Source organism: Danio rerio, chromosome 20 (assembly GCF_049306965.1).
Source record: "Danio rerio strain Tuebingen ecotype United States chromosome 20, GRCz12tu, whole genome shotgun sequence".
Taxonomy (NCBI): domain Eukaryota; kingdom Metazoa; phylum Chordata; class Actinopteri; order Cypriniformes; family Danionidae; genus Danio; species Danio rerio.
Genome location: NC_133195.1, coordinates 335,102 through 359,714, shown reverse-complemented (window position 1 = coordinate 359,714; position 24,613 = coordinate 335,102). Strand labels below are relative to the sequence as shown.

Here is a 24,613-nt window from a genome sequence, read left to right as displayed (position 1 = left end):
CTAAACAATGTGAACAATCTGATCTGGGCCACACTCCTCCCATCCACAACTGGCCCAAATGTAGATTTCCATCATGCATGCAGTGCCATCATTGCCATGCATGGCCCACATTCAGCTGAGATTATGCATGCCAGTGCCAGCAACACGCCAACAGTGCCATAATGAGGCCACATTTGGGCCAAGTCCGTCTGCTATGTGGGATTCACCTTGCTTTAAATGCTTCCAGTAACTCTATAAACAGACTGATGCTGCATCCGTCACTTATCATTTAAATCAAAACAGAAAACGTAATCAAATCTAACACTTCTCTAGCATACAGCAGACCACTGTACAAGCATATTCAAAATAAATGTGAGCTTTTGTCCAGTAGATGGCAGCAATAGTGTTCAAACTACAGTCCTTTCTAACGTTATCACCATGAATTGATTTAAGAATAAAACATTCTTTTAATTAAATTAGCTGCTGCTACACCACTACAGTATAAAACTATTATCCAAACAGATTAACATATGAACAGGGGCCGCAGTGGCACAGTGGGTACAACTGACTCACAGCAAGAAGGTCACTGGTTTGAGCCCCGGCTGGGTCAGTTGGCATTTCTGTGTGGAGTTTGCATGTTCTCCAATTGAAACATATCAAATTTAATTTCCCTCTTATTTTTAAGTTTAAGCTTGTATTATACTTATACTACACACACACACACAAACACACACACACACACACACACACACACACACACACACACACACACACACACACACAAACACACACACACACACACACACAAACACACACACAAACACACACACACACACAAACACACACACACACACACACACACACACACACACACACACACACACAAACACACACACACACACACAAACACACACACACACACACACACACACACACACACACACAGACATATATATATATATATATATATATAAATAAATGAGACACTCTTATTTTGAAAGTAGGGTACCATGCATGCCCACACAGCTTGTGTTTACAGCTTGTCAGAATGCAAAATGCAGGATATATAGATTATACATCTATTCAATGCCACCGTACGAGGCACAAGGTCTGTTTTAAAATATATGTCCTTAGTTTAATGTGTATATTGTGAGGTTTGATGAGTATGTTTGAAATGAGGCAATGAACACGAGTAAATTGATTAATAAAAGTGTTTAATGCACCTTTAAGCATCGTGTCATATCACTCCGCTCTTAGTTGGGTTTTTTTCTGGAGTAAAAGGTGAGTGAAATAAACTTTATAAATCTTATCTGTTCATGTGGAGGTAGATATTTATTCCTGCCTGTGTGTTCAGATATGTTAAACCTCAAAATGCAGCACTATTGACATCTCTGTCGGTCCCTTTTGTTGAGTATAATTATCATTTAGCCTCACTCCCATAGCTCACTCACTCAAACAAACTTAAATGAACACCTCTACCACTTCAGCTGAAAAGATTGTTTGAAATATTTGGATAACTAAAATAGGGTGGTTGCCATACTGGAATTAAGTACCAATCAATACTGAGATTTTTAAAAATGTTCATTTCTTGCTAACATTTGAGTGCTTTCTTAAACACTGCTGGTGAGCCATTGTGTTCAGAAATGACTGTGATTGGCTGTGAAGGTCATCAGTTCACTGAACTCACTGCTGTTTGCTGAGTGTGACCACAGATAGAGGGACACTGGAGCGTTTTAAAACCGGGATCCATCAGCACCAGTGTCCCCCTATCTGTGTTTACACTTGGTAAACAGCGGTGAGTTCGGCGAAATGATGACCTTCCCAGCCAATCGCAGTCATTGCTGTTTACTGTTTTTAAAATTTCAGTATTGATTGGTATCGAATTCCATTATTATGACAACCCTGAACCAAATTAAACTATTTTATTGGGTATTTTAGAATACAACACACTGTGAGCTCATTAATATTCACAACCCTTCCAAATATGGTCAAAACCAACCATATCATAGTAGGGTCAGCTGCTAGAGTTGGAAACAGACCTGCAAAGTGTTTCTGGAGAAGCCTCAAATCTTCTATTTAGATATCAGGGAACAATTGAACATGTTGCATCAATGCATTCTATGGCACCTGTAAAATTAAGGCCACTTGAATAAAAAGCTGTCTACGTTCACCGATATCAAAAATTGCAACAGTAAGAAATTATATTCACAAACCCTTCAAGCAGAGAAAAATAAAGCTAGAAACTTACATGTGGCAGAATAAAACCTTTCAGATGTGTCCATTTGAGAGGAAAAATGCCCTTATATCAGTGTACAGTTGAGTCAGAATTATTCGCCCCCCTTTTATTTTTCCCCAATTTCTGTGTAACAGAGAGCAGATTTCTCCAACACATCTCTAATCATAATAGTGTTAATAACTCATCTCTAATAACTGATTTATTTTCTCTTTGTCATGATGACAGTAAATAATATTAGACTAGATATTCTTCAAGACACTTCTATACAGCTTACAGTGACATGTAAAGGCTTCACTAGGGTAATTAGGGTAACTAGGCAGGTTAGGGTAATTAGGCAAGTCATTGTATAATGATGGTTTGTTCTGTAGACTATCGGAAAAAATAAAGCTTAAAGAGGCGAATAATATTGACCTTAAAATGGTGTTTAAAAAATGTAAAACTGCTTTTATTCTAGCCAAAATAAAACTAATAAGACTTTCTCCAGAAGAAAAAATATTATCAGACATACTGTGAACATTTCCTGAATCTGTTCAACATCACTTTGGAAATATTTAAAAAAGAAAAAGAAAAACCAAAGGGGGGGTGAATAATTCTGACCACAACTGTATGTTATGGTTTTAATAAAAACATCTTCCATAATCCATAATTTGCCTTCATGCATTTGTTTGCAACACAATCTTCAAGTACTTCTGGAAAGAAAAGCTGGAAATGACACAAGTCTTTCCTTCTGAAATGGCTGTGTGGAGACAGTCTGACATCAGGCCGGCGCTCAGAGGATGATGGTGGGGTTCTGTTTGGGACACTCTTCATACATGGCATGTTGTGACTTCTCACTCGCAGCGCTGTAAGGCAAACGATGTTCAAAGATCAACCACATTTCTTGTGTATCAGCCTTAACTGTGATCTGCTCAGAATAAAATATGCTCTTAATAAAATATTGTGGTTTTCTTGAGGCATTTAAAGGCTTTGTCGTTTGGATTTGTGGTTTATGTGCTATGCAGCCTTCCTTATTAAGGAAAGGAGGAGGGAAAACTCCAAATGCAGGCAGTGAAAACATGTTTTTAAATGTCCCTGGAGAGTCTGCGGGCAGCATTTCTACTGTACGTGTCAACAACTAACCTCAAATCAACAAGGATCTAATCAAGAAGGAGCTCAAACCTTAATAAAACATCGAAAACTCCTGGAATTCACATTTATGAAATCTCCCTGGGTAAATGAAAACGAGTCTGCTGATGTTTTCAACATTTCTGGGTCAGAATCTGCTTAATGGATCAGGGCTGACATGATCGGTCAACATCATCGACAGTAGCTTCACTCTCATCCTGCAGTGCTGCTTTCTATTAAAGGAGGTCTGTTCTGCAGAAATCACTTTTATAAGAGGTGTAAACACAGTTGTGTGTCAGCAGTGTGTGAATATCTCCAGCCTCTAATGCTAAACATGATTTAATTGCATTAGTCTATAATCAGACTTGATCAACACAGTCTGCAGGAGCACTTTGATTGACACATTTGATAGGGAAAGCCCCGCCCACTAGTGACCATCTTTTCCTCATTAGCATAGGACATCAGCCACTATATGATGACCCACCTGTGTTTGTAACTCCGCCCTCTTCTAAAAAGAGCACAATCTCATTTGCATTTAAAGCGACAGTCACCAAAACACCACAATTAGGTTCAAAGAGTGTGATTATGCTGTACTCTTGCTATTTTTGAAAACAAAACCATATGTTTTACTTGTCTAGAAAAAGTCATTCTGGATTTAAGAGGTTGTAGATATTTGGACTATAAACAAGACAAAAACCTTAAGTAGGAACAGCAGTAAGGCTCAAGTAATCTTGAAATGGTGAATGGTTTTGTGTGTGTGTGGTGTCTCACCTGACGCCGGTGTTTTCCACATCCTCTATAGTGTCTGGCAGGTGTTTATGAGCCGTCTCAGGCAGGAACATGGTGAGGACAGCACCTATGAGCGGACACAGGCCGAAGACCACCATGGGGGTGTGACGGCCGATGCCTCTCAGGAGATAGATGACTGGTGCGATCACTCCGCCCGCTCGCGCACACATCGACCCCATACCGATGCCATTTTGTCTGGAAAAAAACAAAGGCATCTGAAGAGTGGGGAAATGTGAACTGAAGCAAGCTGTTTTGGCTATCCTGTAGATTTACATAAGCAAATATCCGTCTTAAAATGTAATGAGCCTTTTTGCAAGACTGTTACGATGCGCTTGATGGTCATCAGCATCTTAAACTGATTTATAGTTAGCACAATAATTAGGACATCGACTCAATTCCAACGTTTTGGCTCTATACACAAACACAATGGATTTGAAATGAAAGGAACCAGATGTGCTTTAACTGCAGACTGGCTCATTCATTGATCTGATCTTGTAATGGCACACAGTTCAGCGAAGCATTTGACCCAGGCTACTGACGAATTAAAAGTCCTTCCGCATACTTCCCTATCAGGACCAGATTTACTGGCCTCACAGTCAGAATAAGTGCTTTGAAAATTGGTAAACAATGAGAACGTGAAAGAGCTTTATGTACAGAGCTATTAGACTTCATGTAGTCCTTCTCCTGCTCACCTGATGACTGTCGGGAAGACTTCTGCTGAATAGATGTACACAATGGACAGTGAAGCAGTGATGCCAAACTTGCCCACCATAGCAAGTACAGTGCGAACAACGGACAGATCTACGAAGACAGAAGACAGACGTTTGCTTGGGAAACAAGGAGTAGGAGTAGGGAAATGAGTAGGGTCTGTCTGCAGACTGCAAGACAGGGGCGTAACATGTAGGGGCATAACTTGTAGGCTGTGCTGTCGGCAAGATGGAGCTGTAGCCATCAGTTCCCTGCTGAAAAAAACAGCTTAAACCAGCCTAGGCTGGTTGGCTGGTTTTAGCTGGTTGAACAGCCTGGTTTTACAGGGGTTTTGGCCATTTCCAGCCTGGTCTTAGCTGGTCAGGCTGGAAAATGACCAGCTAAATCCAGCAAAAACCAGCTTGAGCAGCCTGGTTTAAGCTGGACATAGCTGGTTTTGGCTGGGCTCCCAGTCTGGCTAGGCTGGTCAAGCTGGTTTTAGCTGGTCTTCTCCCAGCCTGACCAGCTAAGACCAGGCTGGAAATGGTTGGAAGCCAGCCTGGAAATGGCCAAAACCCCTCTAAAACCAGCCTAGTTGACCAGCTAAAACCAGCCAACCAGCCTAGGCTGGTTTAAGCTGTTTTTTTTCAGTAGGGTTATTAAGATTTACACCTACTCCACATTCAACCCAAGCTCATTCTGGAAACGTAGCCCTGCGGACGTTTCTGGAGACCGCGATTTACGTGGTCAGAGGTACGTAAGGCCGCGTTTAGTTTTTTTCGAGCGAACGCCACGGGGCGGTGTGGCGCCGCTCCGCCCCTCCTCTTTGCGCTCACCGGCCGACGGCTCGCCTCCGAGTGGAGGGCTTTCCCGATGCAACCAGTTTGTCCGCTTAGCTCACAGCGTTGCGTCGGCGGAGCGGAGGCCCGGAGGAGGAGGAGGAGGAGCCGGCCGCAGGGACGACGACCGGGATCGATTCCGGGGAACAGCAGGTTCCGGAAATCAGGTAAGACGAAAAACGGAATCCGAAAAATAAGGGCGAGAACGTGGCGGGATCCGAAAACGTGGTCGAGATCGAAGAAGAGGGCTTTTGCTTTTTTTTTTCTGGACGGCTTTTGTGAACCGTCGCTCGGGTTTAGGGAAGGAGGACGAGGAAGAGGAGGGCAGCCGAGTCGGCCGATCTGGCGGCTTTTCGCGTGAGAATGGTGCGGGCGCGCAACGGCGCCAACCATCACAGTTCTTAACATCAACACCAACCCCAACACTAAACCCACCATCACAGTTCTTAACATTAACACCAGTGGTCTCCAAACTTGTTCCTGGTGGTCCGGTGTCTTGCAGATTTTAGCTCCAACCCTAATCAAACACACCTGAACAAGCTAATCAAGGTCTTACTAGGTATACTTGAAACATCCAGGCAGGTGTGCTGAGGCAAGCTGGAGCTAAACCCTGCAGGGACACCAGCCCTCCAGGACCAGGATTGGTGACCCCTGGTCTACACCAACCCCAATACCTTAACCCAACCATGACAATTATTAAATGTACAGCCGCGAGTTGCGAAGGCTTTCATACTTGATGCGCTCTCCATCACACTGTTATTTGCAACCACAGGGGGCGAAGCCGAGTAGGCTAACATGACAAAACAGATGAAGAAGTCAGGAAGGGGAGTTACTAAATGAATGAATATAATAATATATCAAATGAATAGGCTGTGGATAAATTTGGAGAAAACGCATGAAAACATTTGGTGAAGATGTTCTCTGGAGAGTATTTCCACCGTCTTGCCAACAACATCTCGTTGTGACATCTCGCATGGTTCAACGGGATCTCGATAACTGCAAGTTACGCCTATCTAACTTACTACAAGTTACACCCCTTCATGTTACGCCCCAGTCTTGCAGTCCGCAGACAGATACACTTGGGGGAAAAGAAACAATTTTGCAATAAGGTTTGATTAGTCAGTGTATTAACTAACATGAACTAATAATGAATAATAGTTGTGCAGCTTTTATTAATGATAGTTCACCATTTACTAATGCCTTAACATGCATGAATCTGGATGATAATAAGTCAACATGATCTAACAATAAAGGACATTATTTCCATTAACGAACGTAAGCTAACATGAACTAATACTGTAATGAATGTACTGTACGTGGTTTGTTCATGCTAGTAAAGGCATTAATGAACATTAACTAATACAGCCGTATTGTAAAGTGTTACCGTTCTGAAAACATGTTGATCTTCACTCAGGAAACGTTAAAGACATAACGTCTGCAGCCAATTCAAATCTTCAGAAGAACAATTTAGTTTTAGCGAATGAAAAGCACATGGCACAAAATGAGACATCACGTCTAGCATAGCGCAGTGCTCTAGTTAATAAAGGTTTGGTTTTTCACCTACCATCTGGAATGAATATGGTAAGCAGGCAGGCCAGGCCGCCAACCGCCAGGAATGCTAGCTGGGATATCCTGCGTGAGCGGTTCAGAGTGAAGAGAGTAATGGTGCGTGCCGGCATCTCCACCAAGCCAAAGATCATCTGCGTCAGGTAGATATTCATACCAAAGTCTGAAATGTTGAGCGACAGCCCATAATAGACCAGGACATTCACAAACCTGTAACAACCAGCAAAAGCAAACACCTACTAATTACAACTGACTATTATTGTAGAAGCGTGCAAAACATAGCAAGAATGAAAGCATGAATATAGGCCTGAATTAGATTAGTACCTAACCCCACATCCCCTCAAAAAGCTAGAACTTGTTTACTTTAGAGGTGGTTGTGCAACTGGAGCATTTTTCTCCAAGAGAGAGAAAAAAGAGAGAGAGAGAGAGAGAGTGAGGTATTCATACCAAGAGTTATGAAGAACTTTATTTTCAGATTAAACGACTTACTCTTGCATTGTTCCTTTCCTCAATAATTTAGCTGCATCTTTGTTTTTTCATTTAATTTCACACTACAAATCAAAGATAAATACTTTGAAGGGGCAGTGGTCAGAGGTGGGTGATGAATCCAAATCTATAGTCAAGTAAAAGTATCCAATGAAAAAATGACTCAAGTTACTATTAATCTACATGCTAGTTATTGTTTATAAATATATGTACTTTGGGGTTACTCGCCTGCTTATTTGTCTGTAAATAAAAGACTTTACAGCGTGTTGTTAATTTTATTTTGATTTTGTGGAAAATAGTATGAGCATTTGTTAACGAACGCGCACAGGATGTTTGTGTGCATGCACAAGAAAGCATGCGAAGGAAAACACCTGCACATGTGTGAAATCTGGTATTACAATAAGTTAAAAGTGCACATAGTCATTAAATGACCAATAAGAATGCTCGAATAGACATCATTTTGACACTTACCACGACGTTTATTTCAGACTGGAGCTGGAATTTAAGTATGCTGTCAGTTTCATGTACAGCGCGCATCACATTATGAAACGTTGCTTTTTGACATCTTGGACTGAAAAGAGTCTGAGCTCGAGTCCACAGGAGAGCTGATCTGATAAACTCACACATCTTCAGCCATCATTCAACACAGGTGCGTGAGCTAAACGAAAGTAGGAGACGCGTCTCCAGCTCAGAAAACAGCCTTATATACATTTCTGGAAAGTGCCAAATATGAGGTAAGATTTTTGCGGTTTTGTTTTCAGGAATCCACCAGAGGGCGCTGTGTTCGCTTTTTCACATCTCAAATTTCTTTGTGAGCGCCTTCGCGTCTGCAGTTCTCATGCAAGTCCACCAGAGGCCGCTGTTGACTGACTGACCAATGGACTGGCTCAGCCTCCTCCTTCCCTAAACCCAACTGACTGTTTTCAAAAGCAATCCAGATAAAGAAAAGCCATCGTCTGATGTTTACTACATTTGCAGATTTTACCATATTCTCACTGTTATTTCCTTGATTATTTTATTTTTTGGCTTTTGTCTTACCTGCATTCTGGAACTATTCATTGCTGAACTCGAACCCCTTTGTTGTGATCAACTCTGCTTCATGTCACTAGTATGCCGACGAACACAGTGAGCCACTAATAACAGCGGAAAAGCCGTCCACACAGAGGCAAGCAGTCAGCTGGTAATCGCAAAACTGAACGGCGTCAGACCGCCTCATAGCGTTTGTTTTAAAGATGAAATGCAGTCATACGCTCCTCTGGCTATATAATTCATGATCTCCAGAAATGTATACAGGGCCACGTTTTCAGAATGAGCCTGTGTTGTTGTCTCTATGGCAAACTCTCACAACACAACCTCTCCAACGCAACGCCTCATGACGTTTGCAAACAAGTCATTTGTCAGTAACAGAGGGACGCCGTCAAAAGTACAAGTAATGTTTTTTTCTCTAAAAATGTACTCGAGTCAGAGTAAAAGCATTAATGTTAATTAAATGTACTTAAAAAGTGCAACAATTTTACTCAAAAAAAAAAAAAGAGAAAAAGAGAAAAAAAAAAAAACTATTTTTGTTTTTTGTTTTTTTGAAAAAGAAAAAGAGAACAATTTTACTCAAGTAAATGTACGAAGTAAATGTAATTCATTATTACCCACCTCTAGTCAAGTAATTCATTGGGAATGCATGTTAAGATGTTATGGACAGAATTGCCAAACACAGCAAGAAGGTCTCTGGTTCGAGCCTCGGCTGGGTCAGTTGGTGTTTCTGTGTGGAGTTTGCATGTTCTCCCCGTGTTGGTGTGGGTTTCCTCCGGGTGCTCCGGTTTCCCCCACAGTCCAAACACATGCGCTATAGGGGAACTGATCAACTACACTGGCCATAGTGTATGAGTGTGAATGAGTGTGTATGGGTGTTTCCCAGTACTGTGTTAGGGCATCCGCTGCGTAAAACATATGCTAGAATGGTTGTTGGTTCATTCTGCTGTTAATAAGGGACTAAGCTGAAGGAAAATGAATAAATGTTTGCAATCAGGTGCATTTTACCACAGGTAGAAGAGGATGAGGGACTGTTTCCTCATTCTAGGCGTTCGGACCAGATCCAAGACTGTGTACTTCCTCTGCTCCTGAAGTTTTTCTGAGCTTTTAGGACTCTGCAGAAGAAGAAAAACACATTGACAAATTCCCAAGTTGATTTTTCAGTGACGGAGGCTCATTTGAATATTCATTTCTAAAGAGAGCTCGAACTCCACTGCATTCCAGATAAAATGCAAATAGCCCTACCTGACAGTTAGCATGTCGGTCTGACTGTGTCTTACAGCGTGCTATTGTCCAGCTGACTGTAAATAAGCCCATGCTAGACGGAATGTAAGACTATTCCTCTGGCAATAAAGATTTTCAACAATATTAACAGGTCTGTTCATATTCTAGCAATGACTTGACCCTCATTTTGTTCCTGTTTGACCTCTATGACATGCTGGTCCCCGTTTACTGAGGTGGCTACAACTGTGTGTGTACAAAGAGACAAAATACACAGATTCAGAAGGGCAGCTGGTGTGGCATGGCTTCCTGTGCTTACTGTTAAAGTTATTCCTGTGTTTCTATGTTTCCCTTTTTGTCCACATTCAACATAATCAACAACTGGAGATGAAGGACGCTGTGGTGAAGTTGTGTCTTCATGTTGTGTGTTTTGTAATAAGTGTCTGACAGAATGATTAAGAGAACCAGACCTGATAGAGCTCCATGTCATCGTCCTCCAGAGGCTTGCCATTAATAAGCGCTGCCTTGCGAATCAGATCCAATGCCTCCTCATGCTTGTTATTGGCCATTAACCAGCGGGCAGACTTGGGAAGCACCCTGAGAACGCACAATTACAGACTTACAGAAATAACCAAATGCAGCTGCACATGCAGGAATAGTGGCCTCTAAAACACTGTGTAGTTCTGTAGTATTCTGAGGTGCCTTTAACCTAATAGACTAAAGTGTTTCTAGTGCACAGGTCTCAAACTCAATTCCTGGAGGGCCGCAGCTCTGCACAGTTTAACACCAATACTAATCAAACACAGCTGATCAACTAATCACAACTCTTCTGAACACCTCGATTATTTGGATCAGTTTGATTAGGGTTGAAGCAAAACTGTGCAGAGCTGCGGCCCTCCAGGAATTGACTTTGAGACCCGTGTTCTAGTGCACTGGTCACAAAACTTGTTCCTGGAGGGCCGGTGTCCTGCAGATTTTAGCTCCAACCCTAATCAAACACACCTGAACAAGCTAATCAAGGTCTTACTAGGTATACTTGAAACATCCAGGCAGGTGTGCTGAGGCAAGCTGGAGCTAAACCCTGCAGGGACACCGGCCCTCCAGGACCAGGATTGGTGACCCCTGCTCTAGTGGATGGTCTTAAACCCTCCTGTTGACTTACAGCCAAAACTCTCCCTGGAATATAGGTTTGTTTCTTCATGCGTAATAGATTTAAGGATTGGAAATAAATGTAGATGCTCTATTTTAGATGTTTAGTGAAGGTGGGTCATGTTTCACCTGAAGGGCGAACGGTGTGTAATGGTGTTTTTACATTAGAGGACAGGTAAAACCTGGAGAGATTTCTTTAATTCCTATACACGTTTCATTCATCTCAGTCATTGATCTCAACCATTGTATTTTAACCCTATAACTTCCCCTGGAGTCTAATCCAGGAATGGGCAAACTTGATCCTGGAGGGCCGGTGCTCTGCACAGGTTTGCTCCAACCCTAATCAAATACACCTGCCGGCATCCTCTGTGTAAAACATATTCTGGATGAGTTGGCGGTTCATTCCGCTGTGGCGACCCCTGATTAATAAAGGGACTAAACCCATTCATAAAAAGAAAATGAATGAATGAATGAATGAGCCTTTCCTTCTCTGCCCTGCCCTCTACCTGTGCAGCCATAGATGGTGTATATATTTATGGCCTGTATTTGTGTTGGCTGTAAAAGAGTTTTCAGCACCTTTTCCACTCACCAGACATAGAACAGGAAGAGGAAGCCGGGGGCAGAAATGGCCAACTGAAGTTTACGCCAGTCTCGGATGAGGTAGGCCACCCCTGCAAGCAGGATATAGCCGAACCCAAAAAAGTAATCTGTGATGACACCTGCCAACATGCGCTTTTTAGGACCCGTCCACTCAGTGCCTGCGGAATCAAGAAAAACAGTGTTTTGGGGAATTTGTCCTTTACTTAGGAAAAATTCAAGAGTTCACCCTCAGCTGATGATCGATTATAAAGCGTGTTCATCATGCTGTCCTGGGAGAGAGCCCTGAGCTCAAGATCCTCAAGCCTGATATGGAGCTGAGGGTATTATTAGTGGATTAGGAATCGTCTGATTGGTGAATCATAAATTGAATAATGCAGGACCGGCTGTGATCAATCATAAGCACGTGATCCTCTCGACTTTTATAAATAAACTTTACTTTAAACACATACCTTTACTTAATTACATTTTTAAAGTACACAATTTTATTTAGTCAAAAAGTGGTTATTTTTTTGGAGAATATTTCATTATATTTCCCCTTGCTATTAACAAAATAATATACTAAACTGTGCTGATGGGCAGTCTAATTTAAAGGTCATTTATTCAGCCAACAAGACTCTTTTTAACATTCAATGAAATTATCCAGACATTTACAGTGGTTCTTTAAAAAGGACAATGCACAGCATCTTGACCTGAACCTGAGAGAAATTATGGCTGTGCCAAAAGCTAAAAAAGCTATCTTTAAAGCAGCATTCCAGGTCAGAAAGGCATCGAGGCACGTCCAAACACAAATTTCGCTTTACTTCCTGATCGTATTTCAGAGTCAAAGGCGTATCTTTTACCACCTCAGATATCCCACAATCCTGCATGTTTCATTACTGACAATTGAGCTCAAGAATAAACAGGGCATCTTGAAGCATCTCTTGCGTGTAAATGTATGTTTTTGCTTAATGTTTTCACTTTTGATGGCATTTCTAGCATTATGATAGTGTAGTTTGCCCTTAGTGATTACCTTTGTACTGTACACTGTCAGAGAAAAACGGTGTAATGTTGTACTGTAAGGTCCAGCCAGTTGGTCCAATGACGGTATCCAATGGTGGATGAAGGTTCACTGCATGTTCGGTCTTTCCAGTGCACAATGTTGATTTATATTAAACTTAACTCATATCTGACTCCAATTTTAGTATGAGATGGTTTAGAATATTAATATGTTTATCCTCGTTTTATCTGACTCCAATTATAAAACATTGAGAAGGTTATTTTGTTTCCTTTCACATTATTTTAGATTATGATTGAATATTCTCTTCAGTTCATCATTTTATGTTATTCTCGTTCATTGGGATCTCTATAACATCCTGAATCTTGTACCGGCCGAGTATACAATTTCTTAAGCACAAGCATGTCAGTCTTGGTCACTAAACAGGGGCGATTGACCGCTATCCTAAAAAGGCAGAACCCTACTTACTCAGATTAGGATATTTTTTATGCGGTCCCCATAGGTCTGCTACCTCCTAAATCAGACAGAGCTATTTAGTCATATAACGATCATTACTATAGAATTAAGCAGACCAGTCGTACTTAAACTAGTAGTAACTTTGAATAATCACTATACTATCTAAATAGTATTAAAAGTTTATCGGGTGAAGGACTATCCCCTTAGATATCCTTTTACAGCCTAAGTATACATGAATAAATGCCAATTTGTTAGTCGGAGCTCTAGAGACATCGTGTAACGTGCCGCAATGCTCCGTCTACCGTGTTCTAGTCTGCTACTAACCTGAACAGGGGCTTGTGGTGCTATGAAATTACCACAATCTACTAAAGATAATAACACGAACTCTGTTTGAATCATTCAAAACATAACAATTTATTAGTCAGGTAAATGTATTATGCCAATTCAATCAGTCAATTCATAAATGATCAATACAAAACATCAAATTATCAAAGATAAATCCAAGATGAAAAAGATGCATTCCTGACTTTGTAATATACATAACATGGGGCAGACCCCATGTTATGGGCTGATCTGGTTAGGCAGAATCGCCCTGAGTTTTTCTTAGGCCTTACCTTAAATAATCCAAGAATTCCCTCAAGGAAGGGGGTGTGAACAAAAGGCATTCACACTTAGTGGCACACCCCTCTCAGTGGTTCAAAAGATGCCTGAAGTTATATATTTATTGTTCTGATTATGTCTATTTCTGAGAGAATGAGACCATTGTACCAATCGCACTGAGACATTTCAAATGATATCAAACATGATAATTAAAGTCAGTTTGGTTAATCTAAAACATTCAAACATTGAAATGACCATATGCGTGAGTTGGGGGGATGAAGCTGAGTCTCAGCATAGTCAGATGCAAATGCAGCAGGAACTGGTTTTTCCCGCATTCCTCCCTGGTGGGTTGTGAAGTCACCAGTCTCTGTTTTCAGCTCATGATTTGAATTGTCAAAGATATCAGAATATTTGCAATATTTCAATTCTTACAGTACCAAAGAAGGCACAAACCCTCGTCACAGGGGTAAAACATTTTTATGGGGCGGAATTGTACCTTAAGATAAAGAAACTAATGTGCACCACTGCAGTTTGCTCCTTTAAGGACGTAATTTGCACCATGGGAAACCAACATGCACATTTGATGTTAAAAACCTCCAGATTTAATATTGTTCTTCATCAAAGATACAAGTCTGATCCATGAAGGCACCACTACAGTGACAAGACACTTTATACCTTACAGTGTCTGATGTGTTCCTTCAAGAACTATTTATTTCTTTATTTTCAGTAAATGTAAAACATCAAATACATTTTAAACCATGTTTTAAAGTTTATTTTTGTGTAAAAGCACCTTTTCCATTCACAATAAAGAATAAAAAATAATTTAACATCAATCAAAAGATCTATTTTTAGCTACACATTTCACACTTTCCACTAAGATGTTACAGAAACTCACTCTCACATCTACCATAAAAATCTTTTTTTCCTCCAATTTTCACACAACACCTTTGAAATCACTTTAAAGTTCATTTAATTTGCTTAATTTTAAAAGAGAATAATGCAGAAGTATTGTAACTAAATGCACATTGTCTGATCAGCTTTACAATAGTACATGTCTGCATCAACACTGCATATGCAGGATCTCTGCCGGCTCACGTGTGTAGTGGAAACGCCGAAAGGTGCTGATATCAGTAATAAAACTGCATTGATCAGAAAATGCTCATCAAATGCTTATTAAAAATGTCTTGCATGTTTAGTTTACAAGACCTGTAGTTTTATGTTTTACCAGTTGTTTTGTAATATAGAAGTTAATAATGGATGTCTATAAGTTTCTTAATGTACTTTGCAAGTACATGTCAACTTACACCCTAACCCCAACCCAACAGTCTACTGATACTCTAATGAGAATTAGTTGACATGTAACTTAAATTCAACAAACAGACCATCGAAATACAGTGTGACCTGAGTAATAATTTGGAGTGCTTTTTACACCTCTGAATGCAAACCATAAAGAGCAGAGAGGCAGTCGTGCTTCCTCTAATCATTTTCAGTATTCGACTAAACAATCCTATTTAATATTGAACCATTCCCTTTACTCTACTGCTGTCACATGTCAAACAGAACAAGTTCAAATCTCTTACTTACCCAGCACAAATGCATTCATGATCACTGCCGACACAGTCGTGCCCACCACGAAGCGTAGCAGGACGTAAATGTAGAAATTTGGGGCAAAAGCGGCGCCCACTCCGAAGATGGCCTGTATTGCTAAACCGATCAGTATGATTATTCTGCGGCCATACCTAAAACAGAACCAACGACAACATGCGGAGTTATTGAGCTGTCAGTCGTTTAGTCAAAACTTTAAATGCATGGTATAAAAGTGTCAGGTTCCACTTATTAGGTGTCCTTAACTAATGTGTACTTACACATAAATCAATCCCTTGTGACGATGTGCTTATTGTGTATCTGCATGTTTTACATTGTACTAATGATGGATTAACTATCTGCATGTGAGTACATCTGTAAATACATTTTTAACTACACTGTTGACCATCCCTTACATCTTAATCCACCCTTAAACTTACTCATACCCCAGACCCCTAACCCTACCCGTATCCTGTATTTATTTTAGATGCGAGTGCATATCAGTTACGGTCACTTAATATAAAGTCTTGATTAATATAAAGACTTTTCAATTCATTCATTTTCCAATGGCTTAGTCCCACAGCGGAATGAACCAACTATTCCAGCAAATGTTTTACACAGTGGATGCCCTTCCAGCTGCAACCCAGTACTGGAAAACACCCATACACACTCATACATTGTGGTCAATTTAGTTCATCAGTTCTCCTATAGCGCATGTGTTTGGACTGGAAACCAGAGGAAGCCCACGCCAACATGCACATGTAACATGAAAACATGTAACTTCACACAGAAACACACACTGACCCAGCCAAGACTCGAACCAGTGACCGTCTTGCTGTCTTGCAACAGCGCTACCCACTGAGCCACCGTGTCGCCCTTATGTAAACATTCATTCATTCATTCATTTTCGTGTCGGCTTAGTCCCTTTATTAATCTGGGGTCACCACAGTGGAATGAACCGCCAACTTATGCAGCACATTTTTACGCAGGGAATGCCCTTCCAGCTGCAACCCATCTCTGGGAAACATCCACACACACACACACTCATACATTACGGACAATTTAGGCTACCCAATTCCCCGATAGCACATGTCTTTGAACTGTGGGGGAAACCGGAGCACCCGGAGGAAACATGCAAACTCCACACAGAAACACCAACTGAGCCGAGGTTCGAACCAGCTACCCAGCAACCTTCTTGCTGTGAGGCGACAGCACTACCTATGCGCCACTGCGTCGCCCCTCATGTAAACATTCATTCATTTTCATTTCAGCTTAGTCCCATTATTAATCTGGGGTCGCCACAGCGGAATGAACCGCCAACTTATCTAGCACATTTTTACGCAGCAGATGCCCTTCCAGCTGCAACCCATCTCTGGGAACTCATGTAAACAACTTAATTATATTATTGTCTAATTCAGATTAAGGTAAATAGCTGAGCAGTCTCTGCGTCCGGAGTAATGTCTAGATCTTGAGCCAAAACTGATTGAGAAGCAGTGTCAGGGATGGCACGCTTGTGTTTTTGATTTTAAAGCACATTCTCCCTTCAGTTCATTCAGCAGTTAATGTTTTCACACCACAGTGCTGCTATTGTCTGTCTAACTCAGAAATGTGAACATGTGCTGCTTATTAGAGCCGCTCTGTAAAAACCACTGCGAATCCATACCTCAGAAACCTTCTGATCTGGCTGCAGCACAAGAAGATATTTCAATTCAAATCACTGCTTCTCCACATTTATATATACACACACAGTATATAGTAAAGTTTGTTCTGGAGACAATCATAAAAATATAGAGCTTAAAGGGGCGAATAATATTGACCTTAAAATGGTTAATAAAAAAATAGTAACTGCTTTTATTCTAGTCCAAATAAAACAAATAAGACTTTCTCCAGAAGAACAAATATTATCAGACACACTGTGAACATTTCCTCAATCTGTTCAACATCACTTTGGAAATATGTAAAAAAGAAAAAACAAAAATAAAGGAGAGCTAATAATTCTGACTTCCTCTGTATGTATATATATATATCAGTAAATAAACCCAGGACCACTTAAATAGAAGCCCTCCTAGCAGCAGCAGCAGCAAACTGTCAGCTCGCTGCCTGCTAAGATGATTGGGTGTGCTCCACACGTGAATCAGGACTTTTCCTCAGGACTTGTTTATGTAAAATATCCCAAACTTCCTGGTATTCGAGCTCGTGTCCAGACATGCAGTCTGTTAATCATCTCATGTCAATCAGGACTGCTTCTAAACTGATATCAGCGCTTGAGTTTCAGATTCAGGGTTTTCCACTAGAGGATAATGATGTGTTTGTGTGCGAATGATCTCGAGGTTCTTACTTATCAGCAAGGGCTCCGAACAGCACCGCTCCAACCAGCAGCCCAAACATATAGATAGAAGAGCCAATGTTGTTCATAGTGGCGTTTTCACACACGAGATCCCACTGCAAGACAAGAACATGGGTCAATGCTAAAACTCATAACCAGGTCATCCCAGATATTTACAGTAGCATTTTAACATCGCCATTAAAATCACAACCAGTTTTACAGTGTAGAAGATTTTGTCAATTAGCGATATACTGTCAACCAAATACAATAGCATTCACTTTCACCTGCACACGATATCAATGAATGAGTCATTTTCATTCATGCATTCATTTATTTACCCTCAGCTTATTCATCAGGGGTCACCACAGCGGAATGAACCACCAACTTATCCAGCTGCAACCCAGTATTGGGAAACATCCATACACTCATTCACACACTATGGCCAATTTAGTCCATCAGTTCCCCTATAGTGCATGTGTTCGGACTGTGCGGGAAACCGGAGCACACAGAGGAGACCAGCGACCTTTCTGCTGTGAGTCGACAGTAAAACAGTTGCCCTAAAGGATTTTTCCTAACTGAAAAATTGCCCTTACTAACTAATTGCGAGGCCTATGAATTGAGCCGACGAACAATCGAGTAAATTCTACTCACAGACTAGTCGAACTGTGAAAACATACCATGCTGAGCTAAAAAATAGCTTCAACTTACAAATCCTGTGAAAAATGCTCAACTGGGGAAATGTTTTGTTAGTGTGGCTGGTTGTTCTCAGTTCAAGGTGATATTTTAGTGCTCAACAATTTGAGCAAGACAGTAGCCCATTGATCATCGATGTAGAATGGCAAGGTTGCTGTTAAGATCTCTCCTCAAATGCTGGGGCTACCCTTACATGATGAAGCAGGGCTTGTTGGTTCGTGAATCTGCAAAGCATTCTTTGTCTGCGTTGCTGAAGTTTTAGTGATGCATGACTTGAAAGCTGTTGTGTTTTGTTCTGATTCGGTTCAAGTTCATGAAAAACAAACCAAACAATTCTCCTGATTGCCATTTCTTATGAGACGCTTCACAGTTTCTGCTTCATAAGAAATGGGAGAAATGTGTGAGGTGTTTTCACTGGTGGCGGGGAGATAATGATCGAGTGTGCATCCACAACCATACCGCTTGAATGAGTCAAAGATTACTGTAAATCAGCAATGATAAAGAAAAAACTACACTCTCAGAAAAAAAGGTAGAAGCGGTACAAATAATGTTTCCTAAGGAACAGTTTTGTACCTTTGTAGACGTTGTACCTTATATGGTCCAGAAAAGAGCTCTTCTGATGCTGTTCTGTATCTTTTATAGTGCTGAAATGAAGGTACACTACTGTTCCTATATAAAAGGTACATCAGTGTTGAACAACTAATTTATTACAATATCTATGAAAATAAATATGACTGGAAAGGCAAAGTGATTTATAAATAATTTCCACATCAAAACAAGAATCCTAATTTAAAGCACGCTTAAATACACTCATAAACATTCATTATTAACTTCTATAATACAATAACTCAAAACACATATATATATATAGATATTTTTTTTTATTTACTATACTGTACTTTATGTATTGTTAACTAAACAGTTAAGGCATTTTAAATAAAGGTTTGTTAAGCATTATTGACACTGTAAGGTATAAAGTGTCTTGTCACTGTAGTGGTGCCTTCATGGATCAGACTTGTATCTTTGATGAAGAACAATATTAAATCTGGAGGTTTTTAACATCAAATGTGCATGTTGGTTTCCTATGGTGCAAATAACGTCCTTAAAGGAGCAAACTGCAGTGGTGCACATTAGTTTCTTTGTCTTAATTCTGCCCCATAAACAGGTTCTGCCCCAGTGACGAGGGTTTGTGCCTCCTTTGGTACAACATTACACCGTTTTTCTCTGAGAGTGTACTCTGATCTCTTTCCAGAGCTCTAAAAATACATAATGGACAAGTCTGTATGTGTCAACCAAAATCTCGAACAATGATTGCAACATGTTTTTAAACTGTGTTGGCTCATAAAACTTTACTAGCTTTAGCAACAGTAAACAGGGACTGCTATTCTAGAGCCTTGCACTGTTTATTCATCAGTATCAGTTATATTCTTTCAATTGTATTTAAGTGAATGTTAAGTGGAGTGAGGTGGTGCTAGTGTGTGTGTGTGTGTGTGTGTGTGTGTGTATAAGGTAAATAATAATGGGATGTAGTCTAATGGTTATAGGGGGAAAACATGGGTCCCTTGGGCGGTCGCTGTTTTAAGGACTTTTACCCAAACATTTATATTAAAGTACTACTATGAACATTTTAGAGTACAAAGATTTGTTAATCGCTGTGACGAGCGATTTCATTATCATAGTTCAGAATTCATTCTCATCTCCCTTCATCACTGAGTGTCTTTGCAGTGGTCTTACAGTTAGTTTGGGTTATTAACTCTATCCTCCCCCTCTATACACCTGGACTGGAGACAGATTGGTCTGCTGCACTCTTTCTCCAGCCCCACCCTTTCCTCCACCTCGGCCTTGCAGCTGGACAGCAGAGAGCGGTATCATATAGTCACCTCCCGTTGTGAGGCTTGGCCAAGGTCCAGTGTTTGTAAATCAAAGCAGGTTCTGCCAGGATGTCCTGCTGTGAGAAACCCATATCGTCGGTCACATGTTGCTAAAGGAATGCCATTCCATTGGTCCATTCCAAGTCCAGGGAGCTGCATCTCTATAAGTCAGATGCCTTCACCACAGGTGGCCAGAAACTCTCAATGCAGCTAAACCGTCGAAACCACAACACACGAATAACTCCAGAAGCAGAAGAGAAACTAAAAAAAGATCTGTGTTGAAGTGCTGTGCATGTTATCACCGACACATCCTGCTACACAACTGCTATGTTTTGAGGGCACTCACCTCTGTGGCGATAGTGCTGAGGAAGACCTCCTTGCTGAACTCCCATCCTCCGGTGCAGCCCTTCGCGGTGGACGAGTGCTCGGTAATCGGCAGACTGTGGTTACGCTGGGGCAGAGAGCCGTCCTGAGAAGGTGTGCAGGACCCCCCTGGAGCACTGCTGAAGCTCAGGTTCAGCCTGGGACCGGCACTGTCCCCCACTGGCCAAGAAGATCTGCACAGGTGAGGGGGCACGGCCCCAGTGAAGACAGACACCAACATGTGGAAGGCCAAAAAGATCTGTGGCAGACAGATCCAAACATAAAGAGTCTTCTGAAAACGTCCAAACCCACCAATCCGGTCCAGGACCTTGTCAAAGTTCATCCTGCCTGTCCGTGAATGTCACTTCATGAACATGTGAACTGTGAATCTGCTCGGGTGAAGATGGCCAGGCACAAGCGTCTCGGGACAGAAGTTGGTGTGTGAGTGTATATGTGAGCAACGCTATGGAGAACGTCAGGTCACTGTTATGATTATTAAAATGCTATGAGATGGAGGTCTGGTTACGGCCGGGCGGTACAGGTGCCTGTGTGTGGCTGGTATTGGTCTCCTCACACCTGTAGCAGAGAGAAAGGGAGGGATGCAGGAAAAGAGGCAGAGAGCGCTGCCGCAGAGTTCTGGCTGTTTGGCTGTGTTGTATGAGGGAAATATAAGGAGGGGAGGGCTGGGAGCGACCCAGATACCTGAAATGAGCCAGTGAGCATAAGAGGGAGGGGTCACCGAGAGAAGGGGTGGGGCCACAAGGGGAGGAATATTTTCACACTCTCTCTCTATCTGCACCACAAACTCAGACACAACGTTTTGTTTCATCTCATTGCTGAACTCCTGCATTTGTCTCTTCCCCTTTCCAGTTGATCAATTCACAGGCTTATTTGTAGATGAGTGGAGGACGTGTAAGACAAAGTAAATAAGTTTTGTCTTCTCTCGTCATCTTCAACAACACTAAAGCAGTTTCCTTTATCAATACAATGTAGACCTCGATTATACTTAAAGGTGCAGTAGAATGAAAATCTAGACGCACCAAAGCAAAGCTGAATAATAAAGTTGGGTGACACTTTATTGTGATGCTCCATTTGAGTATTAGTAGACTGTCTGCTTAATATCTGCTCCATCAACAGGCATTTCACTGACTATAAAACACTTTGCAAGTACATGTCAACTAACACTAACCCCAACCCTAACAGTCTACTGATAATCTAAAGAGAATTAGCTGACATGTGGAAGCAGAGAACCTTAAATTCAACAAACAGACCATCAAAATAAAGTGTGACCTTAAAGTTTAGTGCATGGAAATGACCACAAGACTCTAAGTTTATCTAAGATTTAATTATACTTACTATTAGGCCGACACGGAATCTGCACGCGCTGAATTCCGCAGATTTGAGACATTTTCCGCAGAATTCCGCAGATTTTTAGCCCATTATTGATTCTGTTTATTTACTTGAGGAAATGTGTAAATCTGAATTTATTCAGTTTTTATCCAGTAATTTATTCATGTTTATTTAATATATTAAGGTTTTAGTTATGATACTCCACTGGATACTCCCAAAGTAATTCCGGCTAAATCCACAGATTTTTACCAAAACTCTCCGCAGAAATAGCAAAAAACGTCCGCAGATTCCGTCTGGCCCTACGTACTATGTGTGTGGGATTCTTATTTTGAAAACACACCGGCAAGACATGAACTCTAGGTGGGCATAGCTCTGTTTAAATGTCTCTTTTGTTAGTTTAACATGTACATTGTGAAATTTGCGATGTGTTTTTCTAATGAGGGGAGGTTTACGTTTGTAATGAGACATGATGGACTACTGAATTAGTGTTAAATTAAAGTTCTCAGCAGACACAGGGCATCAGCATGACGTCAGGTTGACATTGTACCCCAACACCGTGGGACATTGCATTTTGTTTGGAAATGAGTATCAGGTTGACATCAGAACTCAACATCAGGCAGATGTTGCATTTTGGTGACTTTCCAACGCAACCTAAAAACCCAATATCAGCGTCTAATGATGGTGTTCCAGCTTGACGTTGTGTGGACGTTACCACTATGACGTCTATCAGATGTGGGATTTTGTTTGCCATAACTGATGAATAAATGTCAGAATGTGATGTCAGTATGACGTTGGTTTGAGATGTTGGCTCGATAGTGGATTTTAGTCACTTCCAACAACCTAAAATCAACCAAATATCAACGTCATTTGATTGTCATTACGCTCGATTCACACGGGGCTTCAGCGTCAACGCTTGACAGAGGGCGTGTCTGAAGTTTGGGGCTGATGCGATCAGCCAATGAAATTAGTCAGCAATCGGCCACTGTCTGAGCTGGTGAATTTGCATACAGTGATCTGATTGGCTGACGCTTTCGTTGGCACTTAAAATTTTGAGAATTTTCCAACTTCTGCAGCGAGCAACACAACTGAAGGGGCGCTGACAGATCCACAATGCAGTTCAGCAACGCCTGACGTCACCCAAGTGAATGGGGAAGCGTTGAGGCTGACAGCAGTGTGAATTTAGCATGCTGATGACCTAAAACTAACCTAATATTAATGTTTTATGATGTTGTGTGTCTGCTGGGTTTATGCATTGGTTTAAGAATGGCTAATTATACCACACTCATTGAATAATCTGCTGTGAAGTGCATGCCAGTGTTCAGCTCAGGTCCAGCCAAACAAAAACTCTAGTGGAAATATCCGTCTTTATCTTGCCTTTCTTTCAGTCCCCTGCTTTAGAGCAAGTCAGGAAGTTAAGGATGAAACACTGGACAGATGATGTGGAAACAGTAAAGGGCTAGCGGGATCACAGAGCAGGAGAATAAATGAATTAGGGAGAGTACTGTAGCTGCAGTGTTTCAGCATTCTTCAATGAGGTGTGGATGTGGGATAAGCCACACACCAACACTGACTGAAGGAGAGGGTGTTCCTTTAATTGGAGATCCTTTGATTCCCTTGGGCGGATTTTTGCTTATTCATATTCACACACAAAGAGACGTCATTATAAAACCTTTTCTATGCCTTGACTCTGTCCCTTTATATCAAATGACGTTTTTTGTGTGTGTGTGAGGTCTTCAACCTTTTACAGTATTATTCAACACAAATAATTATAATTCGGTGCAGCATGGTGGTGAATGGGTAGCAAGAAGGTCTCTGGTTTGAGTCTCGGCTGGGTCAGTTGGTGTTTCAGTTCGGAGTTTGCATGTTCTCCCCGTGTTGGTGTGGGTTTCCTCCGGGTGCTCCGGTTTCCCCCACAGTCCAAACACATGCGCTATAGGGGAACTGATTGGAAGGGCATCCAGTGCGTAAAACATAATTGGCGGTTCATTCCACTGTGGTGACCCCTGATGAATAAAGGGACTAAGCCAAAGGAAAATGAATGAATAAGTCAGAGGTCATGATGCCTGAAAAAAAGTTTTGAAGGGTTTACAGCGAACCCTGTCCCACACCCTACCTCTAAGGCTGCCTTTCCACTGCAGATGATATTCAGGAGGGAACAGCCCCTCCGTTTGGCAGTCGCATATCATTTTCAGTTTTTGCCGTGCGTCATTCTCTCAGTGTCTGAAATAAAGGAGTGCACAAGAAAGAGCCTTTATCCCCCATGTGTTCACCATGATGAATGAATGAATACTAGAAATTCATAGACTGCTAAAACACTCAGAGGGAATGTGGAGACGGCATTAAATATACTGTTATTATTACTCATTAATGAACACAAATGTGCTATTTTTAATTAGACTTTATTCTTTATAGACTTTATATAAAAATAACCCAAAAAAACCCACAGCACTGGAATGTGAGCACTGGTGGAGCTGTGCATTGCAGCTTTCGTCCTTCACATGGGGATGAACATCACTGGGCTGCGGTAGATGGAGATCCTCAGAAGCCTGATCAAGACAGTTTGATGCACTTCGCCTGTGACAGAGATCATTGTTTCTGGACCACTTCTAACTGTCTTACAAGCAAATGAAACATTCAGAAGACTTTCTGTTCTGAATGAATGGCTGTTAATGGTGTAAAGAACAGGAGCTGCTC

General features: G+C 41.3%; 1 protein-coding gene across 1 annotated transcript; it reads right to left on the bottom strand.

The window, feature by feature from the left end:
* Positions 1 to 6,901: 6,901 nt before the first annotated feature.
* si:dkey-119m7.4 lies at positions 6,902 to 20,912 on the bottom strand. Its single transcript, NM_001044934.1, is given in 7 exon segments — positions 6,902 to 7,410; positions 9,721 to 9,827; positions 10,404 to 10,530; positions 11,672 to 11,840; positions 15,317 to 15,471; positions 17,655 to 17,758; positions 20,553 to 20,912. Coding segments are annotated over 7 exon segments (1,242 nt in total). The 3' UTR covers positions 6,902 to 7,190.
* Between the last annotated feature and the right edge of the window lie 3,701 nt (positions 20,913 to 24,613).